Here is a 23,068-nt window from a genome sequence, read left to right as displayed (position 1 = left end):
TATGTCACGCAGGCAATTGATTGGCTACAAGCTACAAGACCCTGAACAAAACATCAAACACAACATCGCTTCATGCCGTAACTTTGTTTTTTGCGGCTGCTGCTTTCCACGCGGCCTGTGCGGCTCTGCAGCACTGCGGGGCCTGCACCGTGGAAACAGCAACCTGTTCTTTTTGTAATGCCATAGGGGAGCGATGTATCTCTGTGCTGCACCACGGACAACATGGCGGCTGTATAACTCATAACTCATTCACTATACCCTACTTCACTATGTGGTGGTAACTGTATCGAGCAATATATAGTGAGCTCATCGGGAATTTAAAAAACGCTTTCAGACATTACACATTTTCTCTGTACTGGTAATGACGTAATTAACGCAAGATTATAACGTACAATAACAACAAGGTAACAACAATGTCGGCCGATTTTTCACGCCCTCATGGATGTTTCCGTCCTTGATTGATCTCCTGGACGCTCTCTGGATCAACCACCTGCAGGCACAGCTGCTTCTCACACATACACACACACTAACACACACACACACGCTCTTGCCAGGTGGTGGTGTAGGGTCGTTCCAAACGGAGGAGCTCATGTCCGCCTGGTACCTGTTGCTGTTATTTCATGTCCTGCATGTTTCTGCCAGTTTAAGCTTTGAAAGGCCAGAGAGGAAAGAGCGTTTCAGTATCACCCGCTCAGCGTGACGTTTCTGCTCGGGGGGGGGGGGTCCACATTCTCCGTACCATTAATTCAGTCCTGTTTGTTTGGCTCTCCCTGATCCAGTTCTCCCAAGCCTAAAGTTGGTGGTTGTGAATCAGTGGCATCACACAGCTGGCTCACATGCTCTGGTTAACCCTGAGTTTTTGAACGTGAATATTTGCTCTTTTCTTGTTTGTCTTTGCTGTCGAACTCGGTCAGTTTGGGTTTTAACTATTTATTGGACCAAAAAAAGCCATTTGATTAAATAAACATGGACACTAATGGGTCATTTTTTTAATTTTAATGTCTGGAAATACAAGAGACTAAATCCTACACAAAACTACAAAGTGCCTCATTCATTAGTCATTACCTCCACCAAGAACTGTTTGTGTGTCTGTTGGCAGGATTAGGCAAAAACTACTGGAACTCGGTGTAAGTTTGTCGTATGAACCAAGAAAGAATCCTAATTAAATCCTGCTGCAGATTTGGATAAAAGGGCGGATTCAGGAATATTTTACCTCTTTCTTCAACATCGCCTGATTGGGCCTTTTCTGACATTTCCACTGATTTCCACGGTGATAGTAAATGGATCAGGCACATTAGGGGACTGATGTCTAAGTGTGTGCAATGTGGTGCAGCCTGATTGAATTTAAGGGGACTGAAGGTATCCGCTCTACCGAGTGCCATTCTAGTTATTACATCGTATGGCTTTACGCTCACGCGTGACCATTCAAATCGTCCTTAGTGCCATCTCTTGTAAAGAATTATCATAAAGAGCAGCACAGTAATGTCACGCTCATGCTGCTTCCTGGTCTACAGACGGAAACTAAAGGTTAAACGATAAATATTGAAACAATAAAAAGGCAGGTGTGATGTGACTATACTGTAACTCACAGTAAAACCCGTCGCCTGTTTAAATGCAAAGGTCTGTTCTTGTTGAGAAAAGCAGAATCATATATGTGTGTGTGTGTGACGTTGAGCCTTCCAGGACACCAGTGCGTTTATATTTCTCAACTTTTTATCCATTTGAACTCAATTAATGATTTTCACTATTTGATCCTCAGTGATTTCGCTGCAGCCCCCCCCCCCTGACAGATTCATCTCCCCCTCCATATATTTACATCCTCTTTTACTCCGCTTCATTACTCGCCATAACTTCCTCTCTGCCGCCGCCCCCCCTGCCTCACCTCTCCTTCAGTGACAGACAGCAGGAGATATAGCTCTGTCATGGCTAAGTGCTGCATGACAGGTGCTGTGGTAAAGTATTGTACCATAGCAGGAGTATGGAATTGTCTATGGCGTGTGTGTGTGTGTGTGTCTGTGCTCATCTGGGAATATGTGCAGTCTACCTGGTGTGCTTGGTTTGACATTTTACAGCTTTGGTGATATTAGATTTGATCCTATAGACGGTTTCTCCCACTGGGGTCCTGGTACAACACACCCTAGCATATTGCACTATTATAAGTCAACGTTATAGCCGAGCCGCACTCGCATACAGATGCGGATCCACACACTCACTGGCTCAGTGTGTGTGTATACACAGCTAAACACATTTATATGGACAGATACAATATATATGCACAATCGAAATGGCTCCTAATTGTTGTTGTGTGTTGTGATTTTTATTTCAGTGAATGTAATGGTGGTGTCGTTTCTTTAATGCTCTGTGTGTGCTGCACTTACACAGAATTATGTGTGGGTGTGCGTGTTTGTGATTTAATGTCGACCACAGTGTGTTTTTGCCAACAATTGATTTTTTTGTTTATCTCTCGCTGGCTCTGCTGGCACCGCACAGAGCTTGTTGTACCATGAATACAGTAAATAGCATCTGTAGAGCTTTGCTTATATTGAAGAAATAACTAAATCAGACAGACCACCACTGTTTGGTTCAGTAAGTATAAAAAAAGTCAGATATTATTCTGTGATCTGAAGACTCTAATAACTGATTTGTCATATTTGTAGGAAGTGGTTTTGACCGTTTGTGCCAAACTGTTGAATTTTATTGTTTACCTTGGTTCTGTCCTCAGAATAAGGTGAATCCTCTCAATGTGACTCCACCGATTCAAGCTGTGGACCAAGACAGAAACATCCAGCCTCCGTCTGAAAGACCAGGGATCTTATACTCCATCCTCATCGGTAGGTTGGGGTATTTCTGGGTTTCGGGCTGGGCAGTGAGATGATACACATGAGCAGAGTTGCTTAATAGCAAGATTGTATTAAATGAGCAAAAATGTGATGATGTAACTTGATCTGATTCTGAATTTGTGTTCTTGCTGAAAACAAATAATTGATTATATATTATAGATTATTAATCCATACAGCATGACTCCCTCTCCAGGAGAATCTCACCGATGTGTTGTTAGGGTTAGGGCTTCATTAACACCAAGTGAAACTTATTACTAGAGTGGCACTCGGAGGACGTAACTGTTCCAGGCCAAACAACTCTACACGTCTGTGCAGCTCTTACAGTAGAATAACAGAGCAGAAAAAGAAAGTAGTCTGATAATCAAACGCTTAGATCTAAACACCTTTAATAAAAATTGATTAAAAAGGAAAGTGATTTTAAAAAATAATCTTGTATCTGCCCCTTTAACCAGATAGTCACAGAAGAGGAATATTATTTAATCGACCATTCATCAAATAAATTGTGATTCAGAATGACACCAGCACATCTTAACTTCAATGTTTAGGTGCTCGTTCTTTCAGAATGTTTCCAAATGACAGATATAATTGACTGAATCCACCCCTCATAAGTAGCTTCATTTACTATTGATTGATTAGTTACCGTCCCTGCAGGACATGATTGACGTCTGATCACTGTTCAAAGTAATAAAATGCTGTCACCAAAAACTGGTTAGGATTTACTGACGCGTCTTGACACTGACTTGATTACGTTTCCCAGACTCCTCCTGTGAAACTAATCTGTCTGAGTAAGGATTATCAGAGACTGTGTCACAAGAGGCAGAAGAATCTGTTTGCAACTTTGAGCTCCTCCGAGATCTATGATTAAAAAAGAAAAAGGGTGAATGAACAAAAGAGCAGATTCTGGTGGTTTTAGGAAGATGTAATGTTGTAGAATAGTGCGGTTAGAGCCAGTGGTTTTCATTAGAAACAGTAGGTGGTTGTTACTTTGGACAACAACCCAGAATGTATTCACTCAAGCTCGGACACAAACATCTGTAACCACAAACATCGAGGGACTCACGCTGTCTCTGAATGCACCATCCCTCAGTAGAAGCCAATACAATCAGTGTTAGCCATAAGGATGCAAGACGCACACACACACACATACACACACACACACAAAGACATACACACTTTAAGAAATGTGATTGTGCACGTGTGCTTGCGCTGCTGCTCCTGGCACCAGACCTTGATTTCCCCGCTGAGCAATGTAGCATTGCAGAGCACCGTATACTGTGTGTTCGCTCATTGGCGGAGATGAGAAAACTGGGAAGCATTAGCCATGCCTCCCTCTTTCATTGTGTCTCTGTGTTTGCTGTCTCTTTCTCAGGCAAACCTCAGACCTATGCAGAATATTTCAGCCTGAACAGAACCACAGCGGAGCTCCTGCTGCTGAGGCCCATCGACAGAGAGCTGTACCGCAGATTTGATCTGGTGATTAAGGTGAGGAACCCCGGAGCCGCAAACACAGGACGTTTAACTTCTCCCAGAATGTGTCTCATTGAAAAGACAACCTCCCTCTGGAATGGGGACATTTTTTTATTTTGCTTCCTTTATTCTGTGAGATTAAATAAAGAAAATATATTGTATATCTGGTTACTCTCATAAAATGTACACATAGAAAGGTTTTGCTGAACTGGAACTGAAAGTTGAACATTTCTTTTATGGGATGAATTTGCTGCAGTTAAAGCTGTGTGTGGATCTGTGTCTATAATATTGATGAAATGACACTTGGCTTTTTTTACTACACAAGATTATCGCTATCCAATCAGACTAAATCACAAACATCAAATTGAATAAAAACAGTGTCCCTTTAAGATAAAAGATCAATGATAAAACCCCCATCAAAAAATTGCAGGTCATCAATTCATTTATATCCAATTGCCCTATACTTTGATAGGAAATAAACCCGAGCTAGTGTAACTGGCCTGTTTTATTACCATTATCAAAGCTAAGGGCTCTACTGAGCGCTGTTTAACATTTATTGTGTGAAGTATTATAATTTAATACGACCTCAGCAGCAGGACTAATGGCTGTCAGAGAGCAGGAAGTGAGACACCAGGGCCAAAAGGGAACAATTACTTAATCTCTCTCTTTTAGGCAGAACAGAACAATGGCCACCCCCTGCCAGCATTTGCCAACCTCCAAATCGAAGTGCTGGATGAAAACAACCAGGCGCCCTACTTCCTGGAAACAAGTTACCATGGCTACGTCAGCGAAGCATCACCTGTGGGAACCACCATAGCGACCAGCGGCAGCCTGTCCGCACCACTGGCCATCGTCGCTCTGGATAATGATGTGGAGGAGGTGAGAATAAGAGCGTATAGAGCTGTCACCAATGAAGACATCAGGCGTTAATTAGTATTAATCTTACTGACAAATCAAATTACTGCACTTAATAATCAGATTAATGCTAAATACAAATACACTGTTGTTTCTCTTTGAAACTTTTAAACAGAGGTAATTAGTGATTTATATTTATTTAATGACCGTGTGCAAATAAATAAAATGATTTGTAGTAGTTATGATAAACGTTCACATTCAGCTAAACAAGATACAGTATTTTACGTGTGTCACTTTTATGATTGGTTGCATCTATTTCCTTTATAGCTAACAGCCAATATGACGCCTGTAGGTATCAGCTGTGTTCTTTCATCCTGCCTTTACTTCCTTTTGCTGCGTTCTCTAAAGCTTCCACTAGTTGATGACACAAATTATATCATAAATTTTATTGCTCATTGACAAGTGTTTTTGTTATAAGAACAACTACACATCTGCGGACACTGCTTCAGTGTGGAGAAATCCAAGTTTGACAGACCTGCCATGCCCTCCTGTGATTGGACAATATTTGTTTAGGGGAGGGCTTAATGCTGGTGCTGTGTATGCTTATATATTAAAACTATAAATATAAAGAAAATGCACAAAGAACCAAATATATAGATCAAAACATATTTATTTTAGGTGAAATGTAAAATCAAACCTGAATCTTTTCTCTATTGTTTCCTCTGTAAAATGAGTTTTCTTATCGGCTCTGAAAATTAGGGTTTCAAATGTGATGTAGGACTCAACAAACCAAACACAAATCCCGTTGCGTGCAGCACGGAGACAGTGTTATCTTACACAAATGAACAGTTGGTCCACCGTCCTTTTTCCAGCCTCCTTTCTGTTCTGCTGACTCTCTGCATTGTGTGTGATGCTTGCTGTGTGTGAGGTGCCCTTTCTAAATTTCTCTGTGAATCTGGATGATAAAACCGTTTCCCTCTTAGTCTGCCTCTCAGTGATATTCTAAGAATTTACAGCGCTGCGACATTGTTATCGCTGATGCATCCCAGAGAGCTTCATTTGTTTAAGATGTAGCATGTAGTCGCTTTGACCAAAAAAAACAAGCTCTGGTCCATCGCTCGCTGAAAGACCCCCACAGCAGGGAATGGGCTTAGCGGGGATAACGTGTGTGTTCCTGAGACCCTGTGTGTGTGTGTGTGTGTGTGTGTGTGTGTGTGTGTGTGTGTGTGTGTGTGTGTGTGTGTGTGTGTGTGTGTGTGTGTGTGTGTGTGTGTGTGGAGATTGATATATGTGCAGTTATTTTAAATATTGCTAACCCTGGTCTTTCCTCCTGCATCAAGTACAAACAATCATGATTAGTCCTAATTGCTTTTTATGTGCCTTCCATCACTTTTATTTATGTGTGTGCATACGACTGCGAGTGTGTGTGCTTGTGTTTATTTATGACTCAATATCCACACTGGCTACATCGACAATATTATCAGCCCCGCACCCCCACCCTGCTGAGGCAGCCTTATCTGGAATGAGACACACACACACACACACAGAGGAGGTGCCTCTCTGGGTAATGTCAGAGGAGGACTTGGATTAGGATTGCCTCTCTATCACTGAATATAGCACTTACTCTCTCTCTCTCTCTCTCTCTCTCTCTCTCTCTCTCTCTCTCTCTCTCTCTCTCTCTCTCTCTCTCTCACTCTCACTCTCACACACACTCACTCTTCAACCCAACCCAGACAAAATGTCCACACTTTCTCCAAACGTCCTCACTCCGTCAGGACTATGTTTAAAATGGTCCCCACAAAGATACAGGTACACTTACACACACACATCTCTTATCGTTATGTCAAGAAATCCTGGGAAGAAATACTCATTCATCTTCTCCTGGTGAAGTGTTTCTTTTCACTCCCGTACTCAGGCTTTTATTTTGATTTATTATAATAATTTGTAATGTATCAACTACATCCATGAAAAGAGGCAGTTTCTTGTCTTCTTAAATCATTACTTTTGTTATCAGCTCTTTTGATTTGTCGCTCTATGTTCATCAAGCACCCAATATCCTAAACTCTCTGTGGACTCATTTCCTTGAACCAATCACGGTGCTCAGTCGTCGCTATTACACTGCTGTGATAATAATTGGCAGCTCCCAGGTAGAATTGAACCAGCAGCCGGATCTTCAGGGTTCAGGGTTCTTCCAATACTTTCTGTACACTTCTAAACATCTCCTTCTCTTCAACAGACGAAGGACCCTCAGCTCCAGTTCTCGTTGGACAGCTACTCTCACGTTTTCTCCGTGTCCGCGACTGGAATCAGAAGATACATCACGCTGCTGCAGCCGCTGGACAGAGAGACACAAGACTTCTATACATTCACGGTACTCTAGAGTGTGTGCGTGGGCTTCTGAATGTGCACTTCATCTCACATCCTAGACCCTTGATAGAACCGTAGTGTTGGTATTGAAAAAGGACTCTTATCTGAAGGTGAGGAAAGGAAACAAGAATGAGGAAGAGAGGGAATTAGACGAACAGGTACAGGAAGAAAAAAGAGACCGATGGGATGAACTGTGCACCACACATACACCCTCTCATAAAGTAAATCCAGATTTTAATTTACCTCCACATCTGCTTAAGCATAGATTTAATTTCATGTAGTAACAGATTTTTATGAGCGACTGGCTTGTTTACAACATTCAGGCCAGTACTTGGCTCTGACGTGGAATCAGAATCAGACTCTGAGAAACTGATTGATTGATCCCTGCAGGGAAATTGCCTCATTTCAATTCCACAACATGCAGTTGGGAAAACGGAAGTAAATAAATAAAGATAAAAACAAAAACAAAAGAAAGACGCACTGAAAATAGCAAGAAAATAAAAAAATACAAAGTAATTGAATGGCGAAAATGCACGAGCTAGAAACTGCCGGCCTGTTAATGTGACCATACAGCAGGTCCAGGCTCGTGTCTCCTCTGGTGGTGCAGACCACAAACTGAGTGGAGGTAGGAAGAGTGTTATTCAGTCCCAAGAGATCGTTCATGCAGTCTGGAGTCTCAGGTAACACGAGTGGAAGAAAGGCTAGTGGAGTACAGTGAAAAGTGAGTGTGAACAGCCGGGGGAATAAACGCTACATGGATGCAGCCCCTTGGCCAACAGGTCGATGTCTGGGTTTCAGTTTAATCCTGTCTGTCTGAACCTTATCCAGAATATCTTCCTGTCGCCATGTCTCTAGGAAACATGACAGTTCTCACAGGTTCCTCATTAGATCGTAGGGAATGTGACTTATTCCAGTGATTCCTTCCTGTCCCTCTCTCTCCATTAGACTGGTGAGGTCCGTCTCACGCTCTTCTTCTCTTTTGTTGTTCCTCTCGTTGTGCCACTCTCCCTCTTGTATTCCAGTGATTCCTTCCTGTCCCTCTCTCTCCATTAGACTGGTGAGGTCCGTCTCATGCTCTTCTTCTCTTTTGTTGTTCCTCTCGATGTGCCACTCTCCCTCTTGTATTCCAGTGATTCCTTCCTGTCCCTCTCTCTCCATTAGACTGGTGAGGTCCGTCTCATGCTCTTCTTCTCTTTTGTTGTTCCTCTCGATGTGCCACTCTCCCTCTTGTATTCCAGTGCAATCGAATTCCGTCTTGTCTTTTGTTACTAGGGCACAGGGAGACTTCCTGTTGCCGAGCACAGGGTATCTGTTTGTGCACGTGTCCAACCATATGATGTACAGCATTGTTACTTCATGCAGTAGTGTGCTATTCGTCAAATTCAGCCTGCTCACCTTACTGGGTGTGTGTTTGTGTGTGGCTGTGCAGCGCCTCATGCAGAGTTGATGCATACTTGATGGAAAAACGGGCCCTGGTGTATTGATTGAAAGGCAGAGGTGTACGGTAATCATCATGAAAGCCTAGCAGGAGAAATTAAACTCAAGGACGGGAGAGTGAGTCAGCTATTAGACATCCAGGATGATTTGTCGGCAGATGAGCTCGTGGAGAAGATTGGTATCGGTGAGGAAGTTTCTGTTGATCAGCACTTTGATATGCACTGCGTGTGATATGTGAAACATGGATGAGGACATGTTAGCTCAATTTGCTGGGATTGCATTACGGGAGAGTGGCGTGACTGGAGGATGAGAGAAGAGTATTTGCTTTGTTAAATAAGGTGGCCGCTGGATGTGAATATGACAACGATAAAGGTCTGAAACCTGCTAGTGCCCATAGTGTTCTACTGTGTTTATTGTAAAGATTGAACAAATTAGATCTGTGGATTCTGTTACCTTGGATAGAGACTAGCTACTTACCCATACTTGTCGTTATGCTAAGTTAAACTTACCATTTGCTAGCAGCTGCTTCATCTTTAAAGGAGATATGTGATGCTTTTTATAGTTTTTCTTTCCTCTAGTGTTTTATATAGGTTTTTTTGTTCTTAGTGTTCTTAAGCAAAATTGAGGCCAACACTTCCTACACATGCTGGAAGTGGTTAACCAATCACAACAGAGTGAGCAACCAGCCGGCCAATCAGAGCAGACTGGGCTTAATCATGAGGGGGGTCTTAAAGCAACAGGAGCTAAAACCAAGTGTTTGAGACAGAGGCTGAAAAGAGGAGCTGCAGCAACGGACAGTTTGAGGAAAGTGATGTGTTCACTGAACATTAAAGCATGTACCCTACTCAAGTAATAACACAAATTAAAATGATGAACCTGAATATGAGCAGAATCCTTTCACATCGAACTCCCTGCATTAGAGCTGCTAAACATATTTCATGAATTGTCCAAGTACACTTGAAAAAAACGTTGAGTGATATAAAATGTGGAAGGTGTATTTTAAGAAGTAAATGTACATTCAAACAATAAGGTTGTTTATGCTTGTTTTGTGCATATTTACACTAGATTTCTCTGACTTGAAGGTAGCGCAGTCAACAAGCCTCGTGAGCTGCTCCGCACGCGGGTGAAAATAAATACAGAGGAGACAGCAGGGACAGATTAGTTCACAGATTTTTGAGACTTTTCAGCTGCACCCACCAGAACATATAAATAAACCCAGAGCAGGGATTTAGATTGAAAACGTACAGAGCAATTCCACCTCAAAGGAAACAAGAATACAAACCTGACACTATCAAGATGTCAAGGGCGTGCTGAGCACACAGTCCGCCCACCTCGGGAAGCTCAAGAGGTAGCTTTTTGTGGCTCGGCTGAGTATAACATCTCCCGCAAGAAGGAGCGTTTAAGTGTGTTTTCCTTATCCTGTCAAAAAAAATAATGTATTCTTACTTCTTGTCTCTCCCCGTGTGTCTCTGTCTGTCTGCAGCTATTAGCGTCAGACGGTGTCCAGCAGAGCTTTCCGGTTACCGTGACGATAACAGTGCTGGATGCAAATGACAACACTCCGACTTTCGCTAACGTCTCTTATAATGTCAACCTGTTTACTGATATGATGCCTGGAGAAACGGTGCTACAGGTACACACTGTCCATGTCAGTGTTAATCTGATTAGGATGAGGAGATATTGTGAAATACATTTGGAACTACATTTTTCATTATGCCGTAAAACTATATACATTCAGACAGATGACTCTTGTGACTCTCTTCCAGCTGTCGGCAGTAGATTCTGATGCAGGTCCCAATGGTCAAGTCACCTACCGGATCTTAGCTGGAGCCCAGGAACACTTTATTATTGAAAACAGGTAATTATATAATTTGCACAGTGATATTGTCTTTATTTAGAATTTATAGACGTATCAATATTTTACGAGATAATTTGCTTCCTGGAAGAGAATTTGATTATGTGATAAAAGAAGGTTTTTTTTATGCCAAAAACGAGTTCTGCCAAAACACGGTTGACCTTCACTGAACACTGTACCTGAAGGCATCACGTGCAGACACTGACGGTGGACAGGAGGGGCGGCTGGTTCGCTAACGTACTGCTTTCCCTACACGGTTGACCTTGTGTAAACCTCACTTATTCACACGTCCTGTTGTTTGTTTCAATCTGTACAAAAACTCTTAATGTCACGTTTGAAGTTTAAAGACCAAAACTCAGCAGAGGAGAAAATAAGCTTATTTCCCCATAAGAAAATAATAATAATGAAAATCACCTCTAATAGCAGGAAGTATAGATTTTTAGTTTAGTGTTTATTTAAGGACCTCAGAGTCTCTGTTATTGTTTCAATACTAATAATAATATAAAATACAGCGCAGAGAATCAAAATTACAATGCTGCATACTTCAACTGTTTTCACAGCACTGGGATCATTAGTGTGGCGCCGGGTGTTGACCTCGCTGTGGGGCGGAGCTACGCGTTGACTGTGGAAGCCATGGACAATGGGCCTGCACCTCAGCGACGGTAAGGGTTTCCTCATCTGTCTGGAGCTGAGATATGAAATGTCATCACTTTTCCAGAGCTGCTCACACTCATTGTCAGCTGCTCGTCGTATTTCTCCATTGTTCCCTTCTTGCTTCTTGCTCTTCCATCATTCTATTCACCATTCTGAGGCTTTTGTCATTTTTAGATGTATATCATCAGGTCTGGTTTTATTTTGGAAAATGACGTGTAGAGGAAAATGGAGGAGGAGAGCAAAGTGGAATGCAAGGGTGCAATACTACTTCTTACACTCTTCTTGAGTAACCTGAAGAAAATTATGCCATGTGCATGTCAGCGAAGTGACAATTTCCCCAAATGCAGAAGAATCAATGTTGAAACGAGAACGAGATGAGAGAAGAATAAAATGCATTCAAGGATAAGAAGTGACTTGATAAGATGATATTTCTTTTTATTCTCCTGTCTCCTGCCCTTCATTTCTTCTTCATGGATTAAATCAATAAGATGCCATAACTTTCACAAACTCCCCAACTCTGGTTATTTCATGGAAAAGGCATCTGCTCCTAATCTTGTGTAAACTCTATTGCTTATTGATTTGGTAGCTAAAATATGGCAGCGAGCACTTAAATTGTGAAATTTTACTCTAAGAAATTGGCGTGCGGTATCGGAGAACAGAAGCAAATCCAGCCATCGAGCTGTTCACTCACTGGAACGCGGTCAAACTGCGCCGCTCCACAGATTGATGTAGCAGCTGCACTGGCAGAGAGTTTGATGCCTTGATTGTTTTTTTATTTTATTTCATGCCTCAAGTTCGCTCAAAAAAAAAAAAAAACATCATAGAAAAGGGACTCGTGGAAAGGGGCCATGTGCTTTTGCAGTTTGCAGAAAACGAGGGACAACATGCATCAAAAGGTGTTGGCTCCTTCTGATGCATGTTTTCCCTCTTTCCTTTTCCTCCTAGTTTCCAGGTTTTACTTTCTGTCTTGTTGCACATCATCAAATACAGAAACGCATATAAGCAAAACTCACGTGAGGAATCGACATCAATGAAAACAAAAGACCTACAAAGTGAGTTGGAGCCTGTTCGCTGATACTCTAAGAAAAGCTGGGTGAAGTTGTCAGGTGTTTAAACAGTGAACACAGAACTAAAACAACATTTAGTCACAGAATCATGTTTTCATCTTTGATACAAACAATAGTGTTTGAGTTAAATGCACAGAGCAACACTGAAGTGATAATTCCTCTTTAGTATTGGCTGAGCAGGTCTATTAGGAATATTCTGACTGTTGCTTGTTTCAAAGCAGGAAGTCACTGTCAGATGTTTAATTTAATTGAACCTGTCGTCAGCCAACAGATACGATTTCTGTTCATCAGGCTCCTGATGAGGATTCAAACAGCTCACCTGGTTAAATGTTAAAATACAGGAAAGCAGTATGAACATTTTGTATAAGACCGTATCCATCAGACGTCACCTTAACTCTGAGCTTTTCTGAATTCCACACTAATCCCCCCCCCCCCACAGGTCTTAGAAGTTAGTGGCTCCAGATGAATGTAAATTTAAAGTCTTAGAGACGTGAAACACTGAGTCTCACTGAAACGAAATAATTAAATGACAGGTTCACAATTCTTTGCTGGTTGTAATTATTCATACTGACCATTTGAAGATCCCTTCATAATGACGATGGGGGACAAAGTCTCCGGTTCTCACCTTGTGTGAGGAAATAAATATGTTCCTAATGTACCTGTAGTTTAAATGCCCATCCTTATTTAGCCGTGATTTAAAGATACAAACAAAAATATGTAATTTAATACCTGTACTTGTGGTTAAACTGTCTAATTATAGACTTGGAATTAAAGGTTACTTACTGAAGAGAAAAGGAGTAATTGCCTTGTTTTTAGACTGAACAGTCAGTAAAAAAGCTCTGAGTGACAACTGCTTGCACCCTGATCCAATATGTTCAATGAACAAATGGCCAACACGTGCCCAGTGTGTCGAACTCACCACAATATCGAGGGGGACTGTCAACCACTGACGCTCAGTGGTGATAGAGGTGCTCATGAGCTGACCCAGAAATCAAAGCTTTATGAAAAAACATTAACTGGAGGATTGTCCCCAGATTCAACCAAACTGAATCAACCCACTTTGTCCAATCATTTAAATCTGTTATACAATGACAAGAAGTGAAAACAAATATCTTCATTATTTGTTCTCTCTATTGCAATACATTGCTCTTTTCAGCTAAATTAGTCAGACATCATAAAAGCCTGAATCCCCTCTTCCCTTCCTTCTCTCGGTTCCAGGTGAAGCTGCCAAATCAATAGAGAATGTGAGTCGCTGCAGATTGAGGTGGTTCCAGTGATTGGCTCACAGATTGTCCCGAAATTTCCCCAGACCCCCTGCTTATCTCGGCTGAAAACATAACTCGCAAAACCAATCAATATCTATACCTGATTTGTCAAAACCACGGGTCAAGACCTCAAAAATCCTGTTTGGATTCCAGCTTGAGCGTATGACATATCCATGTAGGGGGCGCTAGACCTGCTGAAGAAGCTAAAGAGTCATGCTTCATTCAGATTTTTTTTTTTTATTCACCCCAGAATGGTGAAAACAGCTCATGCTCAGGCGTCTCATTTACAGCTCAGAAATATCCCTTCTAATGTTTTTGAACACGCTTCACCCCTCTGACCAACGTCTGTCAATCAAGACGTAAACGCCCTCATTCAACAGATTAGCATCTCGTCTGAATGTAGCCTGTCTGGAGCAGCTGCGTTCCTCCATCTTTATCAGTACGAGATCAGATCAGCCGCAGAACCGCTGAGTGCTGAGAGCGTCTTTGACAGCGATCACAGCCCAGTGAACATCAGTGTGGTCACGTGCACAGATTGAAATGAAGCAGACTCGATGAGAAGTGGGATTCTTTGACAGCGAGAAGAGATTTGAGAGAAATGCGGCAAAGTGCGTTTCACCTAAACCTTCAACTAATCTAATAATGATTGGCTGGACCAACAAATTACTGCTAATGAGTGGTGGTGGGGGGGGGGGTTATTAGTGTGGGCTGAGGTAATTAAACGCTGAGCGGCACAAAAATGCGAGTCTGTGAAATCTCAAGATTAAGCAAATTCATCTTTTCCAAATTTGTCTCGACAAGAATTTGATGTGCAAATACATGCGTCTGTGTGTTAAGTGTGAAAAGCCGATGTGTGTGGAATTGGAAATATAAATCAAATAAGAAACACACTTTGTTCCATTGGAGGAGTTTCGGGATGAAGACAGGGAGGGAGAACTGGGCTCCGGCTACAGCAGAAATCGGTTTTCATCAATAATTCCATCTGAGTTGTTTTAATAAAACACTGGCTTTCAGTCTCTGTGGCAGCTCACATTTCTACAGCCTTTATTGCTTTATTTATTCATTGTTTTGAACATAAACAGATTCCATTGTTGAAACCCCAGCTCCTTTTGTTTTTCTTTCAATCGATGATCCAGTTCGAGGAGAGCTGATCTCTGGACGTCCCCTTGGTTTCTTACCCTGAAGTTCAGGGTGCGTTGTGTCGTTGTGGTGGTTAAACTGGGAAACTTGAGCTTCTTGCCACCTTATAACAAGTGACAAGTGAAAAGTCCAAGTTAAAGGACTGGACGTTTTCCTCCCGAACCCTTTCTTTCTTTGAGACAGGATGAAAACAACTGGAAACATGTGAACTCGTCCACCTCACTGACTCACTGGTGGCCCAGTTAATGCAGAGTCATGCTCTGCAGCAAAGAACTGTCCTTTTAAATTCAAGTGGCGATCCCAACAAGAGATGTAAGCTTTTCCCTTTAGACATGGGATGACTATTATTAGATCTGGTGGTAAATCTACACCTTATTGCAGTGTAATGGTGTAATATATATAAATATATCCCCAAAAAAGCCTCTTCTGTTGTCTCCACAGTTCCATGCTGTAAGGCAGTGGAGCACCTGAGGTCATGGACTTTTGCTTCTTGTTCTTTTGGGTTGAGTTGTTAAGGATCACAATTTAAGGCTCAATTATCTCTAAGGGTTCTTTTCACGCCTAACCTGTTTGGTCCTCCTGTCTTTTCAATTTAGTCCGAAAAAGAATATCAGATGTGACAAGTGCGTCGGACCAACACACCGGCATTTAGTCCGACCAGTAGAGGTGGTTTTGGTCCAGTTCAAAGACTTAAACCATGGTTCGGTTCATTTGCAGTTTGAGATAGTTCAGACTATCTGAAGAAGAAAAAGAAGCAGGATTACTTGCATTCTTCATCTCTGATAATATGTTTAATTGACTAGAACTTTCATTTGGTGCATTCAAAGTAGTGTCGTGTACTGCACCTGAAGTTGGTGATGCTGGTAGTAATGCCATGATGATATTACAAAATTCTTTATTGCTCTCCCTAAAGTCCAAAGTGAAACCAAAAAATACAATATAAACCAAGTTATTGAACCTCTCACCTGGTTCTCGACTTTCAGGTGGGAAAAAGCCCTAAATAGGAGCCGATGACAGTTTGGGTTTTGGGTTGACTTGTAGTTCAATTTGCAGGGAGCACTTTGCTATCTCCCAATTACACCAGACAGTCAACTTGCCAGAGGGCTGAAACATGACAACTGTGACCCAGGTAATTAAATATTTTCACCATGATAAGCTGTCACAAGGACACAGGCCTGTTAATGGCACCAAAAAACAAACAGCTCTGTCAGTTGCAGGTCATTATGGGGACGTGCTGTTTTGGAATGAGTGTTAAGTTGATTGAGAAATGTTGTTGAATGCGGCTTATTGAGCAGCCGGCGCTGTTTATCAAAGGGAGGAGTAAACAACTGCAAATTAAAATGTTTGAAAAGTGAAACAATCTGCTCTCAGACACTTCTGCTAATGTTGTTTCTCTTGGTGCCATCGTGTTGCCAATTAATTCACCTTTTTCTCACTATTTCCCATCCATAAAACCCTCATTTATGTAATTCTGTCTTGAAAAATAAATCATTAACTTGCTTTTACGTATTAAGATATATCCAGATCCATTCATCATCCATATTTGCCTTGGCTTGCCTTGTCATATAACTGCATTTAATACTAATCAGTGTATAATCACTAAATTTAGTCCTAAATGCAGCTCTGGAAGTTTATATAAACCCCTTAACAATATTAATCCTCACATGATATTAAAGGTTTATGTGCACGTCTCGATTTCAAGTAGTAATTGAGACACTGATGGTCCTCAAACGCGCCACGCTGTATAATAAGGTTCCTCACACTGCATAATAAAGGGCACAGTCTGGGATGATATAATACGACCCTAACAAGATGTTACGTCTTGAACTCTGTTCAGACAAAATTCATTTAAATGAATCAATAGAAAATACATGTTTTCTCTCAGACTGAATCATTAAAAGCAGCAGGATAAACTCAACAGGAACATCGGGGCCGTGCACGGAGATGCAGAAAACTGTCTCATACTGTCATTGACTTCATGCTCCCATCGATTACTTAAGCCCAACGTGAAGAGCAGAAAAACAAACTATCCACCACTCTTAACTGAAATAATAGACCACTCACTCTTCCTGACACTGCTTTTCTTTTACCCTCTATCCTCTCGAGCTCCCCTCTCCTCCCTCTCTAAAATTCCTCTGGTACCATTCCTCCTCTATGTATCTGTCTTCGCACACTCAGTCGGTCCAATTCTCTTTTGTGTTTTCACCCTCTCCCTCTTTCTCTTCCTCCTTCTCCCCTCAGGTCGTCCATTACCACCGTCTATATCGAAGTTTTGCCCCCAAACAACCAGAGCCCCCCACGTTTCCCCCTGCAGCAATACAACCTGGAGATCAGCGAGGCCATGAGGACGGGAGCGACGCTGCTTAATCTGCAGGTACGCCGGAGCTCTCCCAACTCGCTCAACCATTAATCTCACTTTTGACAACGTTTAATCATTACTTTCAGCTAACAAGTTTAACAATTGTTCCATTACTTCTAGCTAACTATATCACCTGTTTATCCATTAATTATCAACTATTTCAACCATTAATCTTACTTTTGACTGCTGCAACCACTTTAGCAAAGTATTTGTATTGTTTACTCATTATTTTATCGAATAGTTTTAACTTTTCTGCTCCTTCGCTAACGAGTTCATCACGCGCTGTTTATTTTACTTGCAGTGAAATGAAAATGAAATGTAATTTATATAGTTTTATTGAATTAATTGAGCTACTCCACTAAATATTCACTGACTGGGGTGTGTGTGTGTCTGTGTGTGTGTGTGTGTTTGTCTCTGTTTACTTCTTAAGGCAGTGGATCGGGAAAGAGATACTATCACTTACAAAATCCATAGTGGAGACCCCCATGGACACTTTGCACTAAAGGAGAAGTAAGTCTGTGCAATAACATAAACACACACACACACACACACACACACACACACACACACACACACACACACACACACACACACACACACACCCACACACACACACACACACACACTTATCATATTTGATAGAAACCTTGCAGCTTGTTGATGTAAACATTTTCAGAAACTGAAGCAATGCCCTTTTTTGTGCACTAAGATTATGTGAGTGCTTTCGAAGGATGAGCGTGTTGTAACCATGGCAACATGCAAGTATCTGAGTAGTTATAGTGTGTGTGAGTGTGTGTGTGTGTGTGTGTGTGTGTTGAAAGCAGACATATCATTCAGGGCTCAGGCTCCGCCGAGGGCTTCACATAAACACTCCCACACTCTCTCTCCCTCGTTCACACTCACCAACGCTCACATATAGACTCTGAGTGCTTTTGTTTTCTTTATTCATTTATTGCTCATTAAAAGGGGAAAGATCCTATCTGCATATCTGCAGGGAGAAGCAGAGAGAGTAATAAAACAAAGGAGAGTTTGGTGAAAGAGTGTGAGGTTTGGGAAGAGAGAGGGAAAAAGTAAAGAGTAGGGAAAGAAATGCTAATGTTAGAGAGCTGGGAGGTAAACGAGGAACAAGAGTGACAGACAAATGAGGATTTAAAGTACAAAGTCAATCAGTCCTGCACAGAAATTCATAATGACAATGACTAAAATCAATTGACAAGCTTTAATTTCTGTGCTAACCGGTTCTGTCAGACATTGCAAAAAATATATATATTTTCCGATATATTTCAATCTCAATTTGAGTCTTTGTCGGTGTTTTCTCCATCACGACGTTTAGTTTTTGTCTTTCCACCGCACAAACGCAACATGCCCTGCAGCTCCTATTGGCACAGAATGGAGAGATGTTTCCCTCCTTTGTGCAGAGTGAGGCTCAGCTGCTGCGCACTAGAGGGTTTTCAAATCTTAACTGATTTTAAAGACATGGGAAACCACAAACGATATTAATATGCTTATCACGAGAGAGCAAACACTAGAAGATCCAGTGGAGACACAGGACCACACAAAGGATTTCTGAATAGTGAGATCACAGACTTGGGATCTCCCAGAAACTTTAGAATAAAAAACAAACATGGAGGCTGACTGCCGACGTCGTCCTTTTCTTTTCCACCAGGTGCGGGTAACAAAAGTCTAATTTGCCGTAAGCACGTATACATCCAGCTGGTGATGCTTTCTGTCAGCTTGCTCTCATTCTCTATCACATGTTGTTGCTCAGTTGCCCGGTCTCTGTTCCTGTCATACTACACCACTGGATCGGTGGGTCAGTGGGCTGATCTGCAGAAGGTTCTGGTTTCTTTTAATACAGGAACAAAATGGCCAGTGCGGGATTCAATTGATGAGCTTAGAGGTTTATCAGCATTAGTGTTTAGCAGAATCTGAGGTATCGTGGGTTCATTCTAAACAATGGGATTTACTCTTGGCAGTTGCTCTGTGAAGAAAATGTGTCAGAATTTCTGTTGTAGATGAGAAGATAAATCAGTGTGTGGGTTTATGCGTGTGTGTGTTTCTGACTTTGCTTTTCATGAATTATCCATAAATATACATGAGCCGGTTTTTAGTTTGTTTTTAAACAGCTTCACATCTTTCCCTCTGTAGAGCACATGTACACAGACACACACAGTCACACACACTGATGATATTTGGATAGAATGTCAATTTCAGATGGTTTCTAATCCAGGAAAGAAGTTAAATAACACTACAATCCTAATGTAAAATCTTCAATTGAAGCAAAAAACTTAACCAATCAAAGCCAACATCAAACCTCTCTGCTGGTTTTGATTGGTCAGAAGTTTTTCCAGACAGGCTGCACTGAAGCTGCTGAGCTTCTGGAGAACAGTTTTTTTATTTATGCTGGATCTGACTTTTATTTTTTTGTCTCCATGTTTTTGTATTATTGAATTTTATCCAGTTAAATGTGAGCTGATATGGTCACATATTGAACCATACTAATAATTCACACTCTATGAAATGAAAAATGTATCCTGGGAGCTGGATACTGGTGTTGTATCATTCATAAGATTACACCACGAGGATTTAAGTGCATGTTAGTGTTACTTAAGTGAGCCCATGTTTTGATATCGTCAGACTTTAATTAACTGTTAATTAACCACTCTCAGCCACATGTCTGTTTATTGGAATAACATTCAATAAGATCTTACAGTCGTTTTGAATCATTTCGTATATAAACTACTGACAGAGGAGGAAAACCTTTTCTTATCAAGGCCCATTAAAAATGTTTTTACATCTTTTGTAGGCTGTACTAAATTATTGAATATTGGACTAATCTCACACATCTTTTGACTGGAGCTGCTTTTCTATAGTGAGGTGTCTGATGTCAGATGGTAGTGATTCTTTCCATAGCTGGTTTTAGCAAACACAACAAGCTTTGGTTGGGCTACACATGAATTACAAAGACAACAATCCCTCCCTTAAGTCAAACTCATTCAGCAGTATTTATGACGTCTGTTGTTTAATTGCAGACAAGAGACCAAAAAATATACAGTATATTTCAGTTTTTCTTGAAAAATACATAACTCTGTTAGAATTTGGTCTTGTGAAAAGTGATTAGTTTGGGAATCTCCAATGAAGAGTGTTAACTTTATCTAAGTAAATTTGTACTTACAACTAATCCACTGAGACCATAGTTTCCGAATTTTTCTTGAAAGCACGACAATCTATTTATGCTGTGATGGTTGTCAGCACTAACAGCTTATGTGTATCATTCACACTGACATGTACATGGCCAGTGGGACCAGAACATGTCTGTGTTGCAGCTTTTTTATATGTATGAATTCTCTAACAGACCATATTTTGCATAGAAACTATAGGTTTCCCATCCCTGATCTACATGGTTAACAATAAACTCCTTATGTATTGTGTAATAACCTCCACTTAACTCAAAAGTCTCAGATTTAAAGTATATTACACCATGAAATTCTGCTCTTTCTTTTTCGCTGTTGTGTCTGTTCTATTTGTAAGCCCAAGCCTGCAGGGTTAATAGGAGTCTGTGCTCTCTCTCTCTCTCTCTCTCTCCAGTTCAGGGACTTTGGTTCTGGACAAGCCTCTGGACAGGGAGTCTCTGGATTATTACACCCTGGTGGTCACAGCCTCAGACGGACAGCCAGATGGGGTAAGACACTCCAGACGTAGCACAGATATATTAACTGGTCGTCTTTACTTGACTTGTTTCACATCCCAGGGTGCAGGGAGAGTCTCTGAATCCTTCACGGCGAAATCCCACAAACAACAGCTGTTGTGTTATTTGACAAGGGGGATATTCGAGGCAATTTTTGGAAACACTTGTCATCTGTTAATTGTCTTAATTATAAAAACCATTACCATCAAAATAAACAGCAACGATGAATCTATAAGAATTCACTTTGGACCAATGAGTGTGTTTCAACGCTTAAATAACTGAACGGATATGAGACATCCGGGGAAATTCAGGCTGCCGACCCGGCAACTGTGAAAAGAATAAGAGGTTTAGAAAATGGATGAGTGGGAAAAGAACATAAGAAATTACAACCAGGAAGAATGGCCTTCTTTAATAAGTGTAACAGTCGGGCGTAATGGAGAGGACCTTTTAAATTGCACACTAACAGAGCAGTCATTACCATACAGTGCTGACTGTCTGCATAACTGGCCACTGCTGCTCTTTTCTGCTTATATGTATTACCATGCTGATTTTATTGGATTCCACTGTGTCTCAGAGGAAATAATTGGGATCATATCAACACCAAGCTCAACCTAGTTAAATATGAAAATCCCTTTTCTCTGTTTCCGTTCATTTTGGCCTCTTGTCCACATTTACCCAAAGCTTTTCCACTCCCAAGTGCATCAATCCCAAAATATTATAATAATGTTTTGTTGTGGGTGAGGAAACATTTATTGAGTCCTGGATAATCAGCAGTTTTGTGTCTGGTGATGGCTTCTTCTCATTTGTTTTCTTCAACCTTTATCAGGAAAAGAAAAAATCCTCTTTCACTAAACGTATGACCTGACTCTGAGTTCAGAACATCTTAAAGTGAGAGTTATTCGCCAACTAAAAGGAGAAAAAGAGAGAGGAAATGTTTTCTTAATTGTTTTGGCATTTCAGCGCGGATTGAACACACAGACGACCCGAACGTCTTACTGTGAATGCAGCTCGTTTTCACACAACCGGCTCAGTGTGGACGCCGGATGAATAAATGTATTTTTAAAAAAAATCTAATTTGGACATGTTTACTCGGCTTCCTCCCCCCCCCAAACTGATCACAGGTCATTTCCTCTCCCTCTCTCTGTTTGCGTTCTTCACTTCTTTCCTTTTTTAAAAAGTCAAATCTTTAGTCGCTCTCACATGAAAGTCAAATGAAGACATGGGACGGCGTCCCCTTGCTCTCCTCTCTCCCCATCTCTCCTCCGACCCCGCACGATCACACATCTGTTTGACGAGCATTAAAAGAGTTTGTTTCCCGTCCTCCACCTCCCCACTGACCCCCCCTCTCCCCCCATGTCAATTAAAACAAAAGGTTAAGTTTAAGGTCCCTCTGAGCCCAGGAAATGCTGATTTGAATACTCTGACCTTCTCACACACACACACACCCTCTCGCAAATAATATGGTGGGAGAGAACAAGTCGGAGGAGGTTAGAGAGGAAGAAAGGAGGAGAGATTTGAGATATTGAGGGGGCTCTTATTACCTTAACAAGTGTGCTGTGTATTCACAGTCCCATAAAGGACACACATACACACACATTTACACACTCACTCCCTTCGTCAGCCGCTGACTGGACCGTGACAATTAGTGTATTATCGTCGTGGCCCAAAGGTCTTTAAGTCAGAATATGGCTAAAAGTAGTTCTGCTTGACACTCCATTATATTTTGAATAAGAAGGGAAAAAGGAGTTGAGAGCTGTGAGGAGAGAGGAGCGAGGGAGGGAGGCCTGGTATTGAGCTACACAGAGATAAAGGGGAAGAAAGAAAATAGAAAAAGGTGAAGAAAAGATTGGGGGGTGTAGTTTCCTCATACGGGTCCATTAATCAGCATCAGTCTAAAGGCCTTGGGTTGTCTTCATATGCACACACACACACACACTCGTCTGCGTCGCCTATTATTGAACGTCCCGTTGTGAGAGTGTCAGACTACAAAGTGCCTAATTGGCTATTTGGCCGGTGAATCCATCATACTGCCACAGATTGTGGACCCTACAAGCCGGTGCAGTAAACCAGCGTC

At 41.4% G+C, this 23,068-nt stretch overlaps 1 protein-coding gene across 8 annotated transcripts in view; it reads left to right on the top strand.

Moving 5' to 3' along the window:
- LOC118100961 (protocadherin-15) overlaps positions 1-23,068 on the top strand; it is a 133,423-nt gene that overhangs the window by 47,692 nt on the left and 62,663 nt on the right. For all 8 annotated transcript variants that reach the window (XR_007032321.1, XR_007032320.1, XR_007032318.1 and 5 more), the window contains exons 10-19: positions 2,723-2,831; positions 4,210-4,322; positions 4,980-5,186; positions 7,399-7,533; positions 10,450-10,599; positions 10,733-10,824; positions 11,382-11,483; positions 17,189-17,321; positions 17,737-17,816; positions 20,895-20,988. Coding sequence is in view for 4 of the 8 variants with exons in the window: in XM_035146520.2 (XP_035002411.2) it covers positions 2,723-2,831; positions 4,210-4,322; positions 4,980-5,186; positions 7,399-7,533; positions 10,450-10,599; positions 10,733-10,824; positions 11,382-11,483; positions 17,189-17,321; positions 17,737-17,816; positions 20,895-20,988 (1,215 nt within the window). In the remaining 4 variants the exon portion in view is untranslated. The remainder of the gene's footprint in view (positions 1-2,722; positions 2,832-4,209; positions 4,323-4,979; positions 5,187-7,398; positions 7,534-10,449; positions 10,600-10,732; positions 10,825-11,381; positions 11,484-17,188; positions 17,322-17,736; positions 17,817-20,894; positions 20,989-23,068) is intronic.

Source organism: Hippoglossus stenolepis, chromosome 21 (assembly GCF_022539355.2).
Source record: "Hippoglossus stenolepis isolate QCI-W04-F060 chromosome 21, HSTE1.2, whole genome shotgun sequence".
In the NCBI taxonomy this organism is placed as follows: Eukaryota; Metazoa; Chordata; class Actinopteri; order Pleuronectiformes; family Pleuronectidae; genus Hippoglossus; species Hippoglossus stenolepis.
This window is presented reverse-complemented; position numbering and strand designations above follow the sequence as displayed.